Source organism: Carcharodon carcharias, chromosome 17 (genome assembly GCF_017639515.1).
Source record: "Carcharodon carcharias isolate sCarCar2 chromosome 17, sCarCar2.pri, whole genome shotgun sequence".
Lineage (NCBI taxonomy): Eukaryota > Metazoa > Chordata > Chondrichthyes > Lamniformes > Lamnidae > Carcharodon > Carcharodon carcharias.
The window spans coordinates 103069583-103093207 of NC_054483.1; the positions used below are offsets into that span (position 1 = coordinate 103069583).

Consider the following 23625-nt stretch of genomic DNA (forward strand, 5'->3'; position numbering starts at 1 on the left):
GCCCTGACTTGAACCCCAGGGATACTACCTACTGCGCCACAAGAGCCCTGTAACCTGGTCAGAGAGGTTCAAACATAGAGTTGCCAGAAAGATTGGCATGGATTTGTGAGGTGACAATACATTCAAGGTGTTTGGTGAGGAAAAGGAGTTTGGAGATGGGGTGATCGTTTCCGAGTCAAGGGTGGTATTTTCAACGATAAGGGTGGTAATGGTGGATTTGTAAGGGAGGGGAACAGTATTTGAGGAGAGGGCACCGGTTGCAATGTTCGCTCTCATGGGCCTAGGAATAGAAATAGGGTGGTTAACAATGGGAATTGATGGTCTCAATCTTAGTGGAAAAAGAGTCAGTGAGTGTCTCAAATTTGTTGGAGAAAATCAGGGACTATCTTTTCAATTCACAATGAGCAGTTTTGGCAGAGGAGAGTGAGGCCTGATTTGGTTTATATGATCCAGCCATATATGCTGAATAAACAGCAACTGTTCATAATTATACAGAGAACCTGATAAACAGTGACTCTGGACAGTTACTTGTGAATACTCTTAACCATAAATAAACAGGGACTCTGTACACTTGCATAGAGTCATCCTAAATAAAAGTGGCTCTGTATAGTTACACAACATAACCCTTAGCTTGTTTAGAAATCAGAAGCTTTGTGAGATTACATGATATACAGAGCATACCCTTTTATTTGCCTATTTTAAAAGCTGGTGACATACTTCAGGTACTAGCTCGTAGGCCACTATTTCTGTCTTTGCATGGTGAAATGTACGGTATACCAATCAGGAATTTAAGCCAATAAGCTGGGCCACAGACATCCCTGTCCAGATATCAAAGGGAGTGTACTTCTTTGATTGGAAATTGTATAGAAATGTGGACATTTCAGTTCTTTTCTTTAAAACTAAAGTACGGTTTTAAGATTGAAAAATAGCCTTTATCTGAGCCTCGAGGTGAGTGGAGAAAATGGAGAGAGAGGCATAAACCCTTGCTCTGAAAGGTTGGGGAGGGCTCAGTGTTGGTGGTCCGCAGGCCAATTTTAGTGTGGCAGGTTTTGTGTGAATGGAAACTAAAAGCTATTAGTGTGTACGTGAGTGTAATGGTCCCCCAGGGGCAGAGTGAAAGGAGCTAGGTGGTGGGAACACAGCAGGTAGTAGCTGGGACAGGGGAGGGGGTCCTTTCAGGTGATCCACAGCCTGTGTGGGATTGTGCAAACTGCTCCACCCCTGTATTGTGTTGTGTAATAAATGATTCTGGACTCCAGAATCCTACTGATGAACACAGTGTACCAACTGGAGAACAGTTAATTCTAATTCCTGCCACCCCCCCCCCAATCCCCATCCCCCGCTCCGCCCTTAACCATGAAATCAGTCATTCGATTAGGGTTAACCCATTCCTTCATTGAACCTGTGTGCTTGATTGGTGTTGACTTGTTTAAATTTTTTCCCCATGGTTTGAGCTCTGGGACATTCAGATTATTCCAAAGTGCAGTTTGTTTTGTATTTTATGGATAGCTATTTCTCATCGTACACATGCGCAGCCGCAAATAGCCCAGCTGGCTTACTCAGGAGGCTCTCTGGTGTTAGGCCTGGTTTATGCTGAATTTGATGAACACAGTTATATAGTTGAAGGGTTCACAATTAGCCTCAGCACCTTAAGTTAGGAAAATTTATCTTTCGCTCCTGATTGCTATCTATAGGGCTCTGCTGAAAGGTGTAGGTCTGTGTGTATACATGTAAATGTGAGTGTGTATACTCATGGTCTTCAAGTCCCCGAATAAAGCCACATTATACCACTGGAAATCCAAAACTGCCTCCCCAAAAAAGCTGAGCATCAATTGAAATTTTCAAGACAGAATGATAGATTTTTGCTGGGTAAGGTTATCAAAGATATGGAGCAAAAGTGGTAAGTTGGGTTGAGGTACAGATCTAACTGAATGATGGAGCGAGTTTGAGGGGCTGAATGACTTCCTTCAGTCCTTATGTAGAACAGCACCTGATGCCAAACATTAAACGAGAGAGGGGGTAAAGTGGGATGCTGAGGATTCTCCACTCTTCCCAAACAAGAGCAAGAGATCTAGAAAGTGAAGAAATGTGCCTTGTTTTGATCCAACATCACTTCTGTTCTTTTAAGAGTGTTTTTTTTTTATTTCCAGTTCTGTCATGACAGGGACTGCTTGCTGTGGGCATGCCTCGCCCTTACGGATTTGGGATCTTCAGAGGTAAGGAACTGAAGAATCCAATATCATGAGTCACACAGAAGACGTGGAGATGTTAGACCTTGAGACCTCCTGGAATCTTCCGTTTTGTTTCCGAAATGAAAGAACTTGCAATTCTGTAGTGCCCTGCAAAACCTCAGGATGTTCCCAAAGCATTTTACAACTAATTAATTACTTTTGAAGTGTAGCCACTGTTATAATAGAAAACGTGGCATCCAATTTGTGCATGGCAAGCTCCCACAAACAACACTGTAATAGTGACCTGATGATCTGTGTTTAGACGCATTACAGCACCCCCTCAGCGCTGGAGCAGAAAATCTAGGCTGGTTTTCTGGTAAAGTGTCTGGAGTGGGATTTGACTGCCAATCTTCTGACAGAGGCATGACTGTTATCTACTAAGCCAAAGCTGCCACCCCCAGGAAAGACTGAGGGAGATGAGGAGAGCCACAATTTTGAGAGAGTGGGCAAGATTGATTTAGAGTAGGTGTTGCAGTGGTTTCAATGCAGAGAGGAAGAAGAATGTGTAGGGAGCTTAGGAGGAAAAAGAGTTGTAACCTCTGGAGTCACTAACTGTAGCAGCGTTGACTGAAGTGAAGAACCAAGAGCTGGAGGCTGGAGATGAGGGAGGGTTTGTCCTGTGACTATTTCAACAGATACCTGTAAGGTGCCAGAGGGCTGCTAGCTATCTGTATGAGGTAGGGCAACATTCTGAAGGTGGGAGCAGTTGTCTGCTTGTGCAGTGAGTACAAACACCGTGTGGGGCTATAAAGCCAAAAGAAATGTATAGGCCAGTTTTCACTGTGGTGGATGGATAGCTCAATGCAGCTGGGGAACCTGAGTCTGTCTGAATAACAAAGCTGTATTAACCAGGATTAGGAACACGGACAGACAGGGTTTGAGTTTATCTAGTGAGGAGGCAAGCATAGGCAACAGAAGATTAGCCTTGTCTAGTAGTTTAATTTCTCTTTTAACTGGCGATCGCTCTTCATTTGACTGGCAGGTTGTGGAAGCAGTTTAATGTCAGACTTGTTGAGAAGGGCAAGAGGCAACAGATCTATTTGCCAAGTTTAGGTGTTTTCTGCAGCTGTCCAAAGGCTGTGACAGGAAAGTATAGACTTTTTTTTCTCTTTCTTGGTTTTTCTACATGATGTGTGCTTTCTCTCTCTTGCTTTCTAGCCATAACTGGCTTGTATCTCTCTCAATCTCACTCTCTCATACACACTCTCGTTCTCTCTGCCTCTTTCTCTGTTTGGATGTGTGTGTTTTTTCTTGTCTCTGTCTCCCTCTGATTCTCTCTCAATTGTCTCATTGTGTATTTCTTTTTTTTTCTTTCACTCTATTATCTAACTTTAGGTCCCACTAATAACCTCTCTTGCAAGCACTCTCTTGCTATATGGGTCTCCCTCTTCTTTCTTTTTTATTTTACTCTCTTTCATTCTTCACCTTTCTCTCTTACTGTCTCTTGCTTCTTTCTCTTGCACTTTCTATTTCGACTTTACTTTCTTTCTCCCGAACTGTGGAAAAATTAATGAGTATAAAGAGGAGTGAGAGAGAAGGAAAGCAACAACTGCTAAATACTGGAATTGCAAGATACTCTTCTAACTCTGCTCATCTAGCTAGTAGTGAATTAGAGCAGGGTTTGTTTTAGATATGAATTTATGCAAAAGGGGCAGTAGTAAGCCATGTGGTCTCTCGAGCCTGTTCCTCCATTCAGTAAAATCATGGCTGATCGTCTACCTTAATTCCACTCCTCTGCTCTAATCTCTTGATTCCCTCAGTATTCAAAAATCTATTGATCCCAGTCTTGAATTTACTCATTGATTGAGCATCCACATCCCTCAGGGGTAGAAAATTGCAAAGATTCACAACCTTCAGTGTGAAGACATTTCTCCTCAGCTCAGTCCTAAATAGCCAACCCCTTATTCTGAGACTATGACTCCTGGTTCTAGACTCTCCAGCCAGTGGAAACAGTCTCTTGACATCTGTTAAGCTCTCTTAGAATTATGTACAATCCAGTGGCCTCACCTCTCATTTCTCTTGAACGCCAGATAATTTTTTTTGATGTAACGCTTCATTTATTCACCCAATGCGTTTGTCATGGCAGGTGAATGGCAGTGAGAAATTGGAGCAGGCGCCTCCATCACCAGCTGCTGCAGTAATGTAAAAATACACAGTCACAGTCTACCCACTGCAACTTACCAATGTTGGCTTATATATACTGTATTAACTTGCATTGGGGCCACACTGCATTTAGGGCACACTACAAACTTGAACACCGCTGGGGAGAAATAGTTATTAATAACTTGCATAAAGTCTGAATCCCAATTTAATCAGGATAATTGATTACAGTTTCAGATTTAATCAGGGATGTCAGACATTTTACATTTGGAGTTACTTACTGGCTGAATTCTGATCGAGGGGTTTGGTTGGTTTATATATAGAATAATGGATACCCGGGAGTGAGACACAGGCTGGAATGTAGTCAAGAGCTTTTGGTTTATATATAGAATAGCAGCTACCCAGGAAGAGTTAGTTGCAGGCTGGAGTCTAATTGAGTGGTTTGGCCGTTTATATATAGAATTATGGATACCCAAGTTACAGGTTGTTGCAGTGCATGATTTGGTCAGTGAAGATAATGTAAAAATCAGAAAGTTGATTTATCATCTTACCCTTGTTAGTAGGGACCAGATGGGCTCCTGTAAAACAGATGTTTTGCTTTCATCCTTTTATCTTCTGTGTGTATAATCATGTATGTTTTGTGAAAGTACAAAGTAGCCCTGGTACAGGTTTACCTTTTTGAGCCATTGTGATGGCAAATGTGTGAGTGTGTGTGTTTTCTTCCATGCATAGGGGTCACCTTGGCCTTCCCCTTTTGTATCTCCCATTATCTGAAACTTTTTCTCTGCTTGTCGTGCTATTGAAGCTCACGCCCAGACTTGTAGTGCAGGTTCCCACCATTCAGAACTGTCTGTCAGGTGTTCGGGGAAGGGAGAGCCCTTTGATGTAAGCTGGTGATGTCAACACCAAGCAAGGAGTACACACAAGCAATGCTGACAGCAGAGAGGCTCACTTTGTGCTCTGCAAAGACAGGAGTTGCCTGTAGCCATCCCAAAGTTGGGGTGCAATGATCAGCTTTTATTTCTCCTGCCTCTTTTCTTCCCACCACCTCCCCACTCCCTCTTGTATCAAAAGTGCTGGCCTTTACCAAAATTGAGTTCATCCACATCATCCAACTACTCCTTACCCATGCTCAAACCTAGACAGCGAGTGTTGATAGGCAATAGAGACCAATCTGATCCTGTCCATGCTTGACAGTCTCACACACACACACACACAGTTGAATTGATTCTGGTACATCTGGTTGAGATCAGCTTCCTGAGCACAGACTGGGGTTCAAATTTGATTAATTTCTCCCCTGTTTGCTCTGTGACCAAATAGGGAGGTTTTTATATAGAAATTGTATTGTATGAGCTGTTTGAAAATATTTTGAAGCTAATAAACACATCCTTTAGCTCATACCCACTATGTTGTCTATAGCTAGCATAATGGAAACTTGGGAGTGAATTACAGGCTGGAATATATTTGAGGGGTTCAGCTGGTCTACATATGGAATAGCAGACACCCAGGAGTGAGTTACAAGCTGCAATCTAATCCAGCAGTTCATAGGGTTTATATATAAAATAATGAATTCTTGTGAGTGAGGTATAGGCTGAAATCTAATTGAGGGTTTAGGGTGGTGCGTAAATGTTTATGGAATAACAGATACCTTGGAGTGAGTTACAGACTGGAATTTAATTGAGGAGTTTGGACATGGGATAATGGATACCAGGAATGAACTAGGCATAGTGGGGCAGTGGGAGGGGGTGGTTGTTTTTCTTATTTGCCACCTCTGATATGAAGTTTGAACATTAGCGCTTGGTATGATTTTGGTTCCTTGAAGTTGCACAGTCTCCGAGGTGGGATCTTTTGATGTGATTTTTGCCCTCATCTTTGGTGAGCAATTCTGTAGTTTTTTTTTTCTTCGCCAAACTGGAAGTTTGCCTTCCCTTTATCTTTTGAATCCTTTGCAGAGATGAGATGAGAAACCACATCAAAGGAGGCCTCCCGTTAAATGACTGAAAAAATTCGGAAGTTTGCAAATCCTCCTGGCTAGAAACCAAAATTCAGATGGTACTGGGTGCAGCAGTCTGTTACAGTACTGACCTTTCACCCCCACTACCTGGACTCCAGTTCAGTTCAAGCTGATGAAACGATCTCTCACGGATGGCTGCAAGAGTGTAAGAGGGAACGTGCTCAGGCCAATGTCACTACAAGCTAGCATGCAGGTGCAATAATCATTAAGGAAGGCAAATGGTCTATGGGTTTTCATCGCAAGAGGACTTGAGTACAGAAGTAAAGATATCTGAATGCAATGGTATAAAACCTTGGTGAGACTGCACCATCTTGGTCTCCTTATCTAAGGAAGGATATACTTGCAATAGAGAGAGTGCAACAAATGTTCACCAGGCTAATGCATGGGATGTCGGGATTGTCTTATGACGAGAGAATGAGGAAACAGGCCCTGTGTTCTCTAGAGTTTTGAAGAATGAGGGGTGATCTCATTGAAACTTACAAAAATTGTTACAGAGTGACAGCGTGGATGTAGATGGGATGCTTCCCCTGGCTGGTGAGTATGAAACCAGGGGATGGAACCTCAGGATAAAGGGTAGGCCATTTAAGGCTGAGATGAGGAGGAAATTCTTCACTCAGAGAGTGGTGAATCTTTGGAATTCTCTACCTAGAGACTGTGGAAGCTCAATCCATTTCCCCTGTGCTCGTTGACATACATTAGCTTCCAGTTAAACAAGTTCTTCGATGGTCTCGCGTTCTCCATCTCTGCAGTTTGCTCTAGCCCCAACTCCACTAATTCTGGCCTCTTGGCCATTCCTGATTTTAATTGCTCCACTATTGATGACCGTGCCTTCAGCTGCCAAGGCCCCAAGACTATGGAATTCCCTCCCTAGATCTCTCCACCTCTCTATCTCCTTTTCATTATTTAAGATACTCCTTAAAACCTACCTGCTTCATCAAGTTTTTGGCCATATGACCTAATGTTTGCTAACATGTTTTGGCACCAAATTTGATTTGATAATGCGGTAAAAGCTCTATGAGACATTCTATTATATTACAAGTGCCATATAAATGTAAGTTATTATTGTTGTATGCAGCCCATGCTGTACCTGAGAATGTGTGCACTCTGTTTTAACCCATGTTATTCCTGAATTAAGAAGAACTGTTGACTTGGCTGCAAGGAATAGAATATTTTAGCAAAGCAACTGGTATTAGTCTATAAGAAGTGCAAATAAAAATGTAGCCATTTTAAATTATGAACAGTTAGAGAAAAGGAGGTTGTATGAAAGTATTCTGCATACACATGTAAGGCACAAAACTTATGTCATTCTTTGAGTCCTAAAGTAAATTGGTTGACTTACAAGCATTGATTGGAGTGAGGGTCGAGCTGCATTGTGACCCTCATTGTAACACTGGGATAAAAAACAGAAAATGCTGGAACTATTCAGTGGGTCAGGTAGCACCTGTGGAAAGAGAAACAGAATTAACGTTTCTGGGATGGTGACTAGCTGACCTGTGTATGGGTCACCATTACAGCTGAGTATTTATGATACATAAATGTAGCACCTTTCATAATCTCAGGATGTCCCAAAGAGCCTTACTGTCAATCAAGTGCTTTTTGAAGCCACTATTGTAATGTAGGAAACATGACAGCTAATGTGTACGCAGCAAGATCCCACAAACTGTAAAGTGGCAATGACTAGATAATCTGTTTTAGTGATGATTGAGGAATTAACGTCGGTCCCAGGATACTGAGGAGAACTCCCCTGTTCTTCAAAATAGTGCTGAGGCATTTTATGTCCACCTGAGAGGGTACATAGGGTCTCAGTTTAATGTCTCACCTGAAAGACAGCATCTCCAGCACAGAGGTGAAAGTGCTATCTGCTGAGTCTCAGCTGACATCAGTTGAAATGTTTTATTTTGATCAATAAAAGGAATATAACAATAGTGTCTGTAAAATGTGTGGAAATATTAGGTTTGTGCAAGTCTAGCTTCAAAAGCCAGCTGGGGCCTGAGTGGACAAGGTGTGCGTTTGTTGAAAGTTTTTCTTTGATGTCTAAGAGTTCTTTGATGCATATTTGTTCTATTTTTGTAACTGTTGATTTTCTCACACTAAGTGAAAAATATAGAGAATTTTCTTTTTGTTTTACACCCCACACACTGGTTCTGCCTCAGTTTTGATGAAGAGCCATATGGACTCGAAACGTTGACTCTGTCTTCCTCTCTACAGATGCTGACAGACCTGCTGAGTTTTTCCAGCTATTTTTGTTTTTGCTTTTGTTTTAGATTTCCAGCATCCGCTATATTTTGCCTTTATCTCTGTTTCTGCCTGTTTTTCTTCCTTTTGTTATTTTGCTGCAGATTCTTTCCCCTCATTCCTTGCCTACTAAGGTGAACTCCTTGGTGGGGTATGGTTGGTGTGGAGCGGGATCCATGGGAAGTTTTGATGTGATGTTTTGGGACACGATCATCACAGCTAGAGTATTGCGTGCCGTTCTGGAATCCTCCTTATAGGAAGGATGTGATTGCTCAAGAGAGAGTGCAGAGGAGACTTACCAGGATGTTGCCTGAGCTGGAGAGTTTTAGTTATAAGGAGCGATTGGATAGACTGGAGTTATTTTCCTTGGAGCAAAGGATATTGAAGGGGGACATGATTGAGGTGTCCAAAATTATGGGGGGCATAGATAGGGTAGACAGGAAGGATCTTTTCCCCTTGGTGGAGGGATCAATAACCAGGGGGCATAGATTTAAGGTAAGGGGCAGGAGGTTTAGAGGGAATGTGAGTAAGAGGGTGGTGGGAATCTGGAATTCACTGTCTGAAAGGATGGTAGAGGCAGAAACTCTCGTAACATTTAAGAAGTATTTGGATGTGCACTCGCGATGCCAAGACATACAAGGCTATGAGCCTAGTACTGGAAAATGGGATTAAAATAGTTTGACTGGTGCAGACACAATGGGCCGAAGGGCCTTTTTCTGTGCTGTAGACCTCTTTGACTCTATGCGTGCAAATATGAATCTCTTCTGCCTGAAAAGCTAGGAATGCTGGGGTCAGTTAAAGATTTCAAGACTGAGATAGACTTTGGTAAGGAATATGAAACACGGGTTGGGTAAATGGAGCTACAGATCAGCTGCAATCTAGTTGATGGCAGGACAAGAAAGAAAGACTTAAGAACATAAGAAATAAGAGCAGGAGTAGACCACATGGCCTATCAAGCCTGGTCTGCCATCCAATACGATCATCGCTGATAACTCAATTTTCCCACCTGCACCCCATATCCCTTAATTCCATGAGAGACCAAAAATCTGTCTATCCCAGCCTTAAATGTATTCAATGATGGAGCATCCACAACCTTCTGGGGTAGAGAATTCCAAAGATTCACAACCCTTTGAGTGAATTAATTTTTCTGCACCTCAGTCCCAAATGACCAGCCCCTTATCCTGCCCCTGTGTTTTACATTCCCTGACCAATGGAAACAATCCCTCAGCATCTACCCTATCAAACCCCTTCAGAATTTTGTAAATTTCAATGAGATCGGATCTCCAGAGAATAGAAGCCCAGTTTACTCAGCCTCTCATCATATGAGAACCCCCATCATCCTAGGGACCAATTTAATGAACATTTGCTGTACCATCTCCAATGCAAATACATCCATTCTTAGATGTGGAGAACAAAACTGCATACAGTACTCTTGATCCGGTCACACCAAAACCCTCTACAACTGTAGTAAGCCTTCTTTCTTCTTGTACTCAAGCTCCCTTGCAATTAAGGTCACCATGTCATTTGCCTTCCTAATTGCTTGCTGCACCTGCACGCCTACTCACCTAACTTGTCTATATCTCTTTGCAGTCTCTCTCTGTCCTCCCTGCAGCTCATCTTTCCACCTAGCTTGGTATCATCAGCAAACTTAGAAACGTTACTCCCTGTCTTTTCATCTAAGTTATTAATACTGCTTGTAAATAGCTGAAGCCCCAGCACTGATCCTTACAACACTTCACTGGTCACTGCCTGCCAACTTGGAAAACGCCCTGTATAAGCCCACTCTGTTTTCTATCCATTAACCAATCCTCGATCCACCTAATATATTACCCCCAACTCCAAGAGCCCTTATCTTACCTATTAACCTGTTGTGCTGCACCTTATTGAATGCCTTTTGGAAATCCAGTTATACTACATCTACTGGTTCCCTCTATCTACCCTACTAGTTACATCTTCAAAAAGCTGTAATAAATTTGTCAAACAGGATTTCCCTTTCATAAAACCATGTTAACTTGTTCTAATCATACAATGCTTTTCTAAGTGTTAAGACTTGTTAAGACTTCTTTCATAATAGATTCCAGCATTTTCCCAATGAGTGATGTTGGACTGACTGGTCTGTAGTTCACTCTTTTCTCTCTCCCTCCTTTCTTGAAAATTGTTGTAACATTGGCCAACTTCAGTCCAGTGGGCCCATTCCCTAATCTAAGGAATTTTGGAAAATCATAGCCAGCACATCCACTATCTCTGCAGCTATCTCTTTTAGAACCCCAGGGTGTAGGCCACCAGGTCCAGGGGATTTGTCGGATTTTAGTCCCTTAGGTTTCTCCAATACCTTATCTCTGCTGATACTAATTTCGCTAATTTCCTCACTCTTTTTAGCCCTTGGATTATTGTCTTCTGGTATGAAACTTGTGTCTTCTACTGTGAAGACAAACATTTGTTCAGTTCCTCCACCATAGCATTTATTTGGTCTCTTTATGACGCCCTAAGTGCAATACAGACTATGAATTGCCTTTGAAGTACAGTCACGGTTGTAATGTAGAAAACACAACTTATGTACAGCAAACAAACAGCAAGGTGAAAACGACCAACTAATCTGTTTTGGTGATGTTGGTTGAGGGAGAAATCTTGGCGCAGGACACCTCAAGATAACAGCTTGATGGACTGAGTGGCCTCCTGTTCCTATTGCTGAGCCCTCAGACCCGCCACAGTAATGAGCACAAGGCCCAGTTCCTGTCATTGGCAGAGTTTATATACTTGGAGCTGAGGTGGACCTTGCATTCACTTAGCAGTAGGTTGGTGAATTGCTAACCCCAAACTGCCACACAGCCCATTGCACACCAAGATAGTTCACTTATCAATACTCTCTCGCTGTCCTGCATGTAGCAAATGACTCCCATGATCCATGTTTTTAAACCTTTTTCTGTAATTTTCCACCTTTTCTCTCGCCCGCATTCTCACTCTTTTGGACTCTCTTGCAGTATCTCACTCACATGCTGTCTGTCACACTTGCACTCTCCCCATCCCCACACTCCAGCCAATTCTCTGGGACTCTCACAGGAAAGGGAGGACAGGAATATTATCGGGCTATGAAACCCTTCGCATGTGGTGCTTAGGAAATTTCTCATATTGCCATTATGTTCCAGTCTCTCTCTCTCTCTTATACTTTCTCTCTATCTCTCTCTCTCCCCCCCTCCTCCTCCCCAACTCCCACTCACTCACTCTCTTTTTCTCTTATTACTTTTATGTTCTTATTTACCATCTTTCCTGAGTTTTCTTGACTCTTTCATTTCACTTTTTCTGTGGTTCTTTCTCCTTGCATTCTCTTGACACCCTATGTATTACTTAGATACTTCCCTTTTTAAGATTAAAAATGATAATGTTCTGACATTGCTTTATTTGATGATGATGATGCTGTAAAGCAGTTACCTCGCTGGCCTCTCCATCCCAAACGTAACAAGTAATTCTCCACTCCCCTATTCCTTTCAGAACCTTCCTGCTAAAACTTGCTAGCATTACCACAGTGATGTGACCAGAGCCGTGTTGCTATGCAGCCAAGTATGAAAGGCAGGCAGCAATGAAAAGACTACCCACTGCCTTATTGCACCTTTAGCATGCCTCGGCTTCCACCAACCCTGCTGCATTGTGTGTTCATGAAGGGGTTTGAGGGGGGGAGGAGAGAGCTGGAGGGTCCGTTGCTTGCAGGGAAGGGTGTGGGGGAGGCGGCTTCAGCTTTGGCGGTGGGTGGCCTGATGGAAGGCAGGCTGTATTGTCCTTTGGCACATTACAGCCACTGGTAGAAACAGATGGTCAATAAGGAGAGGGTACAGTGCCATCTCTGTTTGTTTTTGCGAGCATGAAAAGGGTTGCGGGTCGCTGTCTTTGCTCTGTGCCTGCCCCAGTTGCAGGGGGTGGCTGTTTCTCATAGCTGTGTGACATGACCGTTTACACACACAAACTTAACCTTTACAAGAGGGGTTAAAATAAAAGGGAGAGAAAAGAAACAGCAGTACCCAGCGGCTCTGCGGAGGGGAGAAGTGGAATCTTGGCCTCTTAAAGAAAGGTATTGCTTCTTGCTGAATGTAAAGGCTGTGCAGCTAAAAGGAATGCTGATACGCTACAGGCGAGTTCAGTCAAGTGAATATTTCTCTAAATGAATAGAGATTGAAAGTCCCCCCTCCCCCAGGTTTTCTTCCCATTTTCTTGTGCTCGCTCCTGTTAATTAAATAAATTTAGTTTTAAGCTTTATTTTTAAATATAACAAATCTTTAAAAAAAAAATTTCTCAACCTTCGTCTTTCCAATTTTCTCACTTTTCCCTCCAGGAGCTGCTGACTTTCTCAGGGGTACAGATCCTTTGACAATGACATATAAGTGGCTGGTGCTTCCCCTGAATTCCTATTGGACAGGTGTGAGTCTAGGTGTGTGTCTGCAAACCATTTAACTTTGGCGAAACACCACAGCTGGGCCAGCTCTTAAACCTTACCCAACATCTATAAACGCAGGCACGTGTGTTCTCCCGCATCTACACATATACATTACTGGTTAACGATCAGGAGCAGAAACAATGGATGATTTTTTTTCCTTCCTCTCTATACCACCCTCCCACCCATAAACTCCCCCGATGCGCCAATGCAGGTTAGTATTACCAATTGTGAAGCAACAATCATTGCCTTGCCTAAGTTGGCACTGACAGGAAATCCAGGGACTTTAACTTTAAGGTTTTTGCTTCTATTAATATTTTTTCTTATGTCTTTGGTTATCTGCTTTACCATCTTTGCAACTCTAAGTGCATGGTTATCTTGCCTTATGACTTCTGTTAATCTGCTAATGTACAAAATTACAACAAAAATAGGGCATGGAGTTAACTCTTTAATTAGGAGGTCAGATTGCTTCCTACTACCACATATATGCCACAACAAAACTGTCTGACAACTTCCCAAATACATGTACAAAGGAAAATATAATTAAAGGACTGTTTCACAGATTTCACAGCCTGACTCTACCACCTTTGGTTTCATGTAATTAAGAGAAAGAGTAAGCAATTCAGCCCCTCGAGCCTGTTCCGTCATTGAATTAGGTAGCTGATCTGTACCTTGACTTAACTAGCCCTGGCTCCACATTCCTTGATATACTCACCCAACCAAAATCTAGTGATCTCACCATTGAAAGCTCCAATTGACCCTCAGCCTCCACAGACTTTTGAGGGCGAGTTTTCCAAGTTACAGAATGTCATCAGATTCAAAAGAGAGCTGGATAGATTTTCAGTGGGGTGAGCGAGATTGAAAGGGATCTACTGAACTTAGGCCTGACACAATGGACTGCAGTCTCAACCTTCCCATGTTCCTACTTTGCTGATTCTGAATGGTGGCATGTCGATGGCTCGTGGGATTAGAATGAGCTTTCTCTCAGAGTCGTGGATTAGGGCTAATCAAAACCTACATTTTTGTTCATAACTGTTGCTACTATTACTCTCCATAACTATGTTTAGGAATATAGGAACAGGAGAAAACCATTCATCTCCTTGAGCCTGCTTTGCCATTCAAAGAGATCATGACTGATTTGTATTTTAACTCCTTCCATCGGCCTTGGCTTCATGGCCCTTCACATCCTTGTCCATCAGAACCCTATTGGTCTCTGATTTAGAATGAATAATTGAGATATAATCTGCCTTTTGTGGAAGAGTGCTCCACACATCCATCACCATCTGTACGGTGTGTCCAAACTTCTCTCCTGAATAACCACGTTCTGATTTTAACCTGTGAATCTCTGAACCCCTTGATAGAGACTCCCTGCCAGCAGGTAAAGGCTACCCAATAATGTTCTCCAGAATCCCACCTCTTCTATCCCTTTGCTTTCCTGCAGCCCTAAGTTTGTGCACTGATCACTGCCAGATTTTCTTATATATTGCAAATCTGCTGATTTTTGTGTGTTTTGATCATGAATATTTATTCAGATCATGATAAAAAAATTCTATAACTACAACTTGCGTTTAGAGTAATTAAATGTCCCAAGGCACTTCACAGGAGCATAATTGGACAAAAATTGACATCGAACCAGGGAGGGAGACCGGAGGCTTGATCAAAAAGTGGGTTTTAAGGAGTATCTTAAAGAAAAAGAAAGATGTGGAGTGGTTTAGGGAGGAAATTCCAGCACTTGAGCACTCAGCAGCTGAAGGCATGGTTGCCAGTGGTTGTGTGATTAAATTTGGAATGTGCAAGATGCCAGAATTGGAAGAGACACAGAGATTGGAGGGTTATAGGCCTAAAGGAGGTTACAGAGATTGGGAGGGGCAAGGGCATGGAGGATTTTGGAAACAATGATGAAGATTGTAAAATCGAAACATTGCCAGATCAGGAGCCAATGTAGTTCAACGAGCTTGCAGTGAAAAGGACTTGGTGCAATTTAGGAAATGGGAAGCAGAGCTTTGGATGAACTCCAGTTTTTGGAGGCCAGAAGATGATATAAGAACCTTTTATTTGCCAAATGCTATACTCTTATCTCAAAAAGTGGACATAATTTTCCAATGAAAAGAAGTATACTCTTCCTTTTGGGGGAATTTTTTAAAACAACTTTGAAGACATTCACTATTCCCCCCCCCCCCAACTTCTCTTCAACAAGGCACTCAAGCCAGCTTCTGTTGCTGGAATATTTCTCTCTCTTTGTGCTCCCCACACCTTCCAATTTACTTCCTTCTTCGCCCCAAGGCACTGCTTTCTTCTGGGGTCAAGAGATTCTGCTCACCCTCTGCTATCTCATTTAAGTGACCATCCATCCTATGTCAGGCTGGACAGTGATGCTCAGCTGTGGGGAGCCATAAAATGACTGTGATCCTGGCCTCACCTGCGATAGGTTGATTATTTATCAATTATATTTTCCCACCTCCATCACAGCTGGCGGTTTCTGAACCTGATTGTTGCACCCCATTACTGTTTCGTAGCTGAGATATAACAAAGAAAAAAATGACCTTGTATTTTTGTAGTGCCTTTCATGACCAAACTGTTCGCCTGATGAAGTATTTCTGAAGTGCAATCATTGTTGTAATGTAACAGCCATTAAGTGCACAGCAAGATCCCACAAACAGCTGTGCAATAATGATCAGATTATCTGTTTTAGTTTAAGAATAAATGTTGTCCAGGCCACCAGGGAAAATTCCTTGCTCTTTTTTGAAATACTGGCCATGGGATCATAAATGTCCGCCAGAGGGGGCCCCGGTTTAATGTCTGAACTGAAAGACAGACCTATGGAATTGCACCCCAGCAGGAATCCAAGAAACTGAGGGCAGGAGAATGAGCAAAATAAATTGCTTTGAAATAACTTTTTCTGGACCGTCATCCAAGTGAGATTCAATAAGCATTCCAGCAAATTTTCAAATTAAATAATGATAATTGTCAGTAGTTAAAGAGGAAGAAGAGTTTACCAAGGTGCCTTGCTATAAGCAGAGTTTAATGTCGTTCTAGAAACTTCTGCATGACCAGCGCTGGCTGGGTGAAAGGGTTAAGCGATGTGCCTGTAAAATCTCTTTGTTCTCTGTGTGGTGGACAAGTGAATTTTTCCACGCCGGAATGGGAACTGCCCCCCCCCGGTTCCCACACTTGTATTTTTTTTTTAACATATTTTTTGCAAAATCACTGGAGTGGTACTGAATGTGTTTTTTGCCCGTGTTCCTCAGGAACTCCTGAGAGCAGAGCAGGCAACCTATGTAAAGAAACTGTGCTCACTCATCCCCTACAGTAAACTTGCCAGTTAGCTTTGAGGTGGACTCTTCCCCTTTGCTTTCATGTTTCTTTACAAGGAGCGCGGCCACTTTATTTAATTTTCCCCACAGAGCCCAGGACCCCTCCTACCAACCCAGTGTGTACAGGCCAACTTCAGGCATTCATATTTTGAAGTTCTTTATTTCCCTGTGGGGTGAGGAACCAGGTTTTGCATTAAAAAAATTCCAATCATCTTCCCCCAACGTCCGCACCTGCACCCGCTTTCTCCTGAAGGTGCTGACTCATGCTGCATTTCACAGGCACCAGTTTCTCTCCAGTATTCTCACTTTGAGCCAGAACAGGGCATGTCCGTGAGATATTTGACCATGGAGTGCGTCACAAACCAGGCCTGATGCTGTCCTTGTCCATTGATCTAACATATTCACCATTCAGTGACCATTGCTGAGAAGTAATGAATCCTGACTGATTGATTAATTTCCCCTCTGTCTCCAACCCCGACATGCTAATGCCCCTCATAATGGCACTTTGGCTGAGAATAATGAACTGAGCACAGATCACCAATCAAAGCAGTTTAGTTCAGCCAGCCAATCATTGTCCCATTGTCAATAGTTGGGGAAGCTCATTAAAAAAAGTCAGTATCAATTCTGTTCAGTTGAGACACTGTTGAAGTTAATTCAAGAAAAGGTAGGGACAATGATGCAAAAGAATGTGAGAAAAGGAGAGCAGGCAGCATCTTGAAATGGCATGAAGGGAGAGAAATGCTGGGGAAAGAGATAATGCAACTTGAGGGGAGAGAGATATTGGGGAGAAAAGTAATGGGGAATGCGGAGAGAAAGATAATGGGGAATCGGGGGTGAGGTGAAAAAGACATTGCAGTAGGGTTGGTGAAAATGGAGCTATGGAGAGGAACTCAGTGCAATGGGAAGGGAGATATAGGGACAATATTTTGATAGGTGGAGGCATAGTTTTGATGTGGAGGTGGGAGTTGAGAGATTTTGGGACAGGATGGGCTGGTAGGACATGACTGAGAAGAGAGCAGTCATAACCATGTTGGGTGAAGAGTAGTTGGATGATGGTGAAGGGACAGGCAGTAAGAAGGTGACAGAGTATTGAGACATCAAGCATTGAGAAGGCATTTCTAATGGGAAGTAAAGTTATTTTATGAATTTTACAAAAATAGACGTGCAAGTGCACCGAGGTATAAATGCACACAAGTATACGTGTCTCCAAAGGCCAGGGGAAAGTAGCAATCCAGAAAAGATAAAGATTGAGTCACTTGCAAATCATGTAAGGCTTTTGGCGGCACAGGCTCATTCAACATAGCAGCTTAAATTTGGCTGATATCAATGAAAATGGAGGATGTAGAAATAGGGTGGCAAGTCGTGTTGACAGCACAATGTGCCTTTGGAGACACATGTACTTGTGTGCATTTATACCTCGGTGCACTTGCACGTCTATTTTTATAAAATTCATAAAATAACTTTACTTCCCATTGGAAATGCCTTCTCAATGCTTGATGCCTCAATACTCTGTCACCTTCTTACTGCTGTCCCTTCACCATCATCCAACTACTCTTCACCCAACATGGTTATGACTGCTCTCTTCTCAGTCATGTCCTACCAGCCCATCCTGTCCCAAAATCTCTCAACTCCCACCTTGAGTGAGAGTGAGTTCAGGGAGTGGTGTAGGCCCTTACCACTGTACCCATGCATTGTGTTGTGAGCAGCAGTGTTTGGAGCAGTAAATAAAGCTGTTCAGATTATGCCTCTCATCCTCTGGAACCTTAGATGTGGGCCTGAGAAGGGATCCTGTTGGATATTCCTTCAAAGCTTCACCCGCAGTTAGAGGATTGCATTAACCATTTGTCAAGACCAAACCTTCCCATTATTGATATTTTTATAAACTTAGTGCACACTGAATTTCTGTATCAATATTTTGAAATCTATGCATTAATTTTTTTTCTGTATACTCTCTCCCCTCACCCTCTATTGTCTGATTTTTCTGTAAATCTGCAGAAAGCAGCTGCATCAAACAGCAGGCTTTACTATTTTGGGAGGAGGGCGTCAACAGGGAGGTGCGAGGGGGAGTTCTAACTGAGAGCAGATTGATTTTTCAAGGATCACAGAGAGAGATGGGTCGGTGCTTGGACTGTTCTATTGAATGGGACCCCCTAAGAAATAAACATCATCCCTGGGTGAGGGAGAGAGAGTCCTGAGTGTTTTGGGCAATGATCATTCAAGCAGCACTCCCTGCAGCTCCTCACCCAAGTGGCTGTTATTTATGCTTAAGTATAGGCAGTGATTGTTGGCTGATCAGCTAACTCAGCACAATCCAGGGATTGAACATGGGATCTCTCCTGGTCCCTTTGCCCACTATCAATCCATATAGAATATTTACTAAACTGAGCTGCAAACAAGTTGGTGAGGGTCTTCTAACTTACTGCTTTCTGTGATGCAAGGTGTTACTGCCTGTTTCATAAACGTGTGATGACACACCAGCTCAAGGTTCATGGGTTTTATTCCCTAGATTTCCGGCTCTCACCTCAGTGAGTGCAAAAACATCACTAAAGGAACTTGTGAAAGCCAAGAAATGAATGTAAAGCCCTAGGCTATTGTACAGATGTTCAGACAATGGGCTCAAGTACTGATCGTCTTCTGTACTGTTCGATTAAAGTAATTTATGGAGTAATGGTGGCCTGAATCACTTCAAAGTGTTCTGGTTCCTGCAATTTCTGGAATGTTTGAGTCAAAGAGGATCATGTAGAATATACAGAATGTAAAACAGGCCATTCGCCCCAACTGGTCTGTGCTGGTGTTTATGTTCCACACAAGCATCCTCCCACCCTATTTCATCTTACCCTATCAGCATATCTTTCCATCTATTTCTCCCTCATGTAGTTGACTTGCTCCCATAAATCTATCCATGCTATTTGTCTCAACCATTCCCTTTGATGGTGAGTTCCACTTTCTCACCGCTCTTTGGGTAAAGCAGTTTCTCCAAAATTCTCCATTTGATTTATTGGTGATGACCTGGCTCCTAGGAAGGACCCAGTTTCAATATCTAGTTTGTGCAGATTTAGCCAAGGAGGCACTTGAGAGCCACACCTATCCTCCGAATCACTAGCTAAAGAAAATGGGGAAATTAAATCAGCCAGGATTTCTACTCCCAGACCCAATCCAATCAGTGTGTGGATGTCAGAGAAAAATGGGTGCAGCCTTGGCTGGAATTCGGCACTGGTTCACTTGGGGAGGTTCGCTGGACGGGCTACCAAATGGCAACTGTAGCTGATGGGACAGTATGTAAGTAGGACTCTGGTTTTACTGCAATTGATTGCCTGGTGGAATTGCTTCATTGAACAGGAAGAATCACAGGTAGTTCAGCCCTAGCTTATCGCCCTTCTGTGTTCTCTCTTTCTCTCTATACTCTTGCCTTTTCTATTTCTCTTTATAAACCTCTGTTTCTTTCTCACTGTTGCTTGCTCTCACTTGTTCTAGACAGATTCTTTTTTTCAGAGCCTGCACCCCATAGGGTGTCCCAGACCCTCACCTTGCCACTTGAGGCACTGCCAATGAGCAAGCTATGGCACCTTGTACCACCCCCCACAGACTCATACACAAAAGTAAAATCTGTTGTTTGATCCAGCTTCTCTTGTGCAGATTTTAGAGGATCCTTTACAGATGTTGTCAGACAGATAGATGCAGACTTGTTTTGAAAGGTGCGTGTGTGGCATAAAGTATTTGAAACATTGTTTCTGAGGACAAAAAGTAGCTTTGCAAAAATAAAGAGCCCTGCTCGCAGTGAGAGTGTTTTGTTGAAATTGTTAAGGTGTCAAATTCCTTCCCTCCCCCTGGACTTTCTCTCTCTCATCTTTTCTTTTTTAAAAAAAAATCAAACACCATTGAAGCGACTAGATGCACTCAACTTTCATCTAGGACTTTTCATATCCTCCCAGCTGGTTCGACCAGGACAACATGAGGGCACCTCACAACAAGGGCTTATGTGAAGCACCTGGCCAGCCCAGTGTCTCCTCGCTCGGTCTCCAGCCGGCCCTGATCCTGCTTTAACTGAAGCTCGGTGTTTTGGGAAAACATTTGATGGCTCGCTCTGATTGCACGAATATCCTGGTGGCTACCGACAGAGTGTGCTGGGCTCGCTTTCATGTGGTGGGACCACAGTGTGATGTACTGCCGTGTCATGTAAAGGAATTCGGGAGGTTTCCAAATGCACAGCGAACAGGAGCATAAAACCAGCAATACTGTTATACATGGGCGTTATACCTACTAACACATGGTGTGTTATATAATAAATACAGGAACAATACACCAGTAACACATGGTGTTATATTCTATATAAAGAAGTTCAAATGGTTTTAAAGAAGGTAATTTTTAAATCTTAGTTTGACAAAAATATCTTGTCAAACTAAACTTTAAAAAACAAAAACAGAATTACCTGGAAAAACTCAGCAGGTCTGGCAGCATCGGCGTAGAAGAAAAGAGTTGACGTTTCGAGTCCTCGAAACGTCAACTCTTTTCTTCTCCGCCGATGCTGCCAGACCTGCTGAGTTTTTCCAGGTAATTCTGTTTTTGTTTTGGATTTCCAGCATCCGCAGTTTTTTTGTTTTTATCTAAGCTTTCAAAAACTTGTTCTGCTTGTCAAAGTGAGGGTTCCATTCTGAAGATCCCCCACTGTCTCCAGGTGTGATGCAGCTTTGTTGTCTTAAGCACCCCGTGGGATTGAGCATGATTTGCTTCTACTCCGGTTCAGTGGGCCCTTAGATGGCTGATAAGTCCAGTGTGTGATGCAACTATTTCCTGTTTGTGATGATGGGTTACTTAGGCTCAAATCAAGTCTTAACCCTTATAATCGGGAATGCAAAGAAAATTGCAGTAGCACCTCAGGATTCTGTGTAATAGATGAAGCTTCCCAGATCACCTCTTATGCCTGTGGAAATCTTTCCCTGACTGCATCGTCGCTGGGAAGGCTACCACAAATGCAGAACTTTAAAGGTAGAGTTAGTGATCATTTCCTGAGCCATGTGGCTGGGATGCACCTCAGGGCTGCCAAACATGTGACTTGCCCACAGGGCCTCGCTGGTTTGTACTGCTGTCTAACTGGAGAGTGAAGTAACATGGGACTTTAGTGGTGAGATTAAAGGTAAGAGATTTAGAAGTGAGCACAGGAGAAATTTTAATGAAGTAAAATGTCCCAAGGTGGTTCACAGGAGCATTAACAAAATTTGACACCAAGTCACATAGTGTGATATTAGGACAGGTAACCTAATGTTTGGTGAAAGTGGTAGGTTTTAAGGAGGGTCTCAAAGGAGGAAAGGAGGTGGAGAGACGGAGAGGTTTAGGCAAGAAATTCCAGAGCTTAGGAGCCAGGCAGCTGAAGGCATAGCCATGAATGATTTAAGTCATGAAAATTGGGGATACACAAGAGGCCAGAACTGGGGAAATGCAGGTACCTCAGGATTGTAGGGCTGGAGGGAAATTTTATCCCTGAGGCTCAGTGAGCACTTGAATAATGTAGGCTAAGGAATTCCCAAGTGTGTACTGAGCTCTCTCTCTCTCTCTCTCCCTCAATGCCCATCTCTCACACTCTCTCTATTCATCTCTCTTTTTCTGCCCATCTCTCTCTCTCTGTCTCTCTGCCCATCTCTCTCTCTCTGTCTCTCTGCCCATCTCTCTCTTTGCCTGTCTCTCTCTCTCTCTCTCTCTCTCCGTTTCTCTCCCCCTCTATCTCTCTCTGTTTCTCTCTGTCGCTCTCTCTCCCTCTCTCTCTGCTGGTCTCTCCCTCTCTGTCCGCTCGTCTCCAACCCCTCTCTCCGCCCGACTCTCCCCCTCTCTCTCCGCCCGACTCTCCCCCTCTCTCCGCCCGTCTCTCCCTCTCTCTCCGCCCGTCTCTCCCTCTCTCTCCGCCCGTCTCTCCCTCTCTCTCCGCCCGTCTCTCCCTCTCTCTCCGCCCGTCTCTCCCTCTCTCTCCGCCCGTCTCTCCCTCTCTCTCCGCCCGTCTCTCCCTCTCTCTCCGCCCGTCTCTCCCTCTCTCTCCGCCCGTCTCTCCCTCTCTCTCCGCCCGTCTCTCCCTCTCTCTCCGCCCGTCTCTCTCCTCTCTCTCCGCCCGTCTCTCCCTCTCTCTCCGCCCGTCTCTCCCTCTCTCTCCGCCCGTCTCTCCCTCTCTCTCCGCCCGTCTCTCCCTCTCTCTCCGCCCGTCTCTCCCCCTCTCTCTCCGCCCGTCTCTCCCTCTCTCTCCGCCCGTCTCTCCCTCTCTCTCCGCCCGTCTCTCCCTCTCTCTCCGCCCGTCTCTCCCCCTCTCTCCGCCCGTCTCTCCCCCTCTCTCCGCCCGTCTCTCCCCCCTCTCTCCGCCCGTCTCTCCCCCTCTCTCCGCCCGTCTCTCCCCCTCTCTCCGCCCGTCTCTCCCCCTCTCTCCGCCCGTCTCTCCCCCTCTCTCCGCCCGTCTCTCCCCCTCTCTCCGCCCGTCTCTCCCCCTCTCTCCGCCCGTCTCTCCCCCTCTCTCCGCCCGTCTCTCCCCCTCTCTCCGCCCGTCTCTCCCCCTCTCTCCGCCCGTCTCTCCCCCTCTCTCCGCCCGTCTCTCCCCCTCTCTCCGCCCGTCTCTCCCCCTCTCTCCGCCCGTCTCTCCCCCTCTCTCCGCCCGTCTCTCCCCCTCTCTCCGCCCGTCTCTCCCCCTCTCTCCGCCCGTCTCTCCCCCTCTCTCCGCCCGTCTCTCTCTCTCTCTCGCCCTCCGCCCCCTCTCTCTCTCTCGCCCTCCGCCCCCTCTCTCTCTCTCGTCCTCCGCCCTCTCTCTCTCGCCCTCCGCCCCCCCTCTCTCTCGCCCTCCGCCCCCTCTCTCTCTCGCCCTCCGCCTTCCGCCCTTTCTCTCACTCTCTCTCTCTCTCCCACCGCCCCCTCTCTTTCTCTCTCGCCCTCTGCCCCCATCTCTCTCTCTGCCCCCTATCTCTCTCTCTGCCCCCTATCTCTCTCTGCCCCCTCTCTCTCTCTGCCCCCTCTCTCTCTCTGCCCCCTCCCTCTCTCTCTGCCCCCTCTCTCTTCCCTACTTTTCCCTCTCTCTCGCGTGCTGTCTCTGTCCCCCCTCGCCCGCTCTCTCTGTCCCCCCTTGCCCGCTCTCTCTGTCCCCCCTCACCCGCGCTCTCTGTCCCCCCTCGCCCGCTCTCTCTGTCCCCCCTCGCCCGCTCTCTCTGTCCCCCCTCGCCCGCTCTCTCTGTCCCCCCTCGCCCGCTCTCTCTGTCCCCCCTCGCCCGCTCTCTCTGTCCCCCCTCGCCCGCTCTCTCTGTCCCCCCTCGCCCGCTCTCTCTGTCCCCCCTCGCCCGCTCT

General features: G+C 44.7%; 1 protein-coding gene across 2 annotated transcripts in view; it reads left to right on the forward strand.

Moving 5' to 3' along the window:
* The window catches only part of fbxw4 (F-box and WD repeat domain containing 4), a 140097-nt gene that overhangs the window by 78815 nt on the left and 37657 nt on the right, over nucleotides 1-23625 (forward strand). For both annotated transcript variants that reach the window (XM_041209632.1, XM_041209633.1), the window contains exon 6: nucleotides 2151-2216. In XM_041209632.1, coding sequence (XP_041065566.1) covers nucleotides 2151-2216 — 66 coding nt within the window. The remainder of the gene's footprint in view (nucleotides 1-2150; nucleotides 2217-23625) is intronic.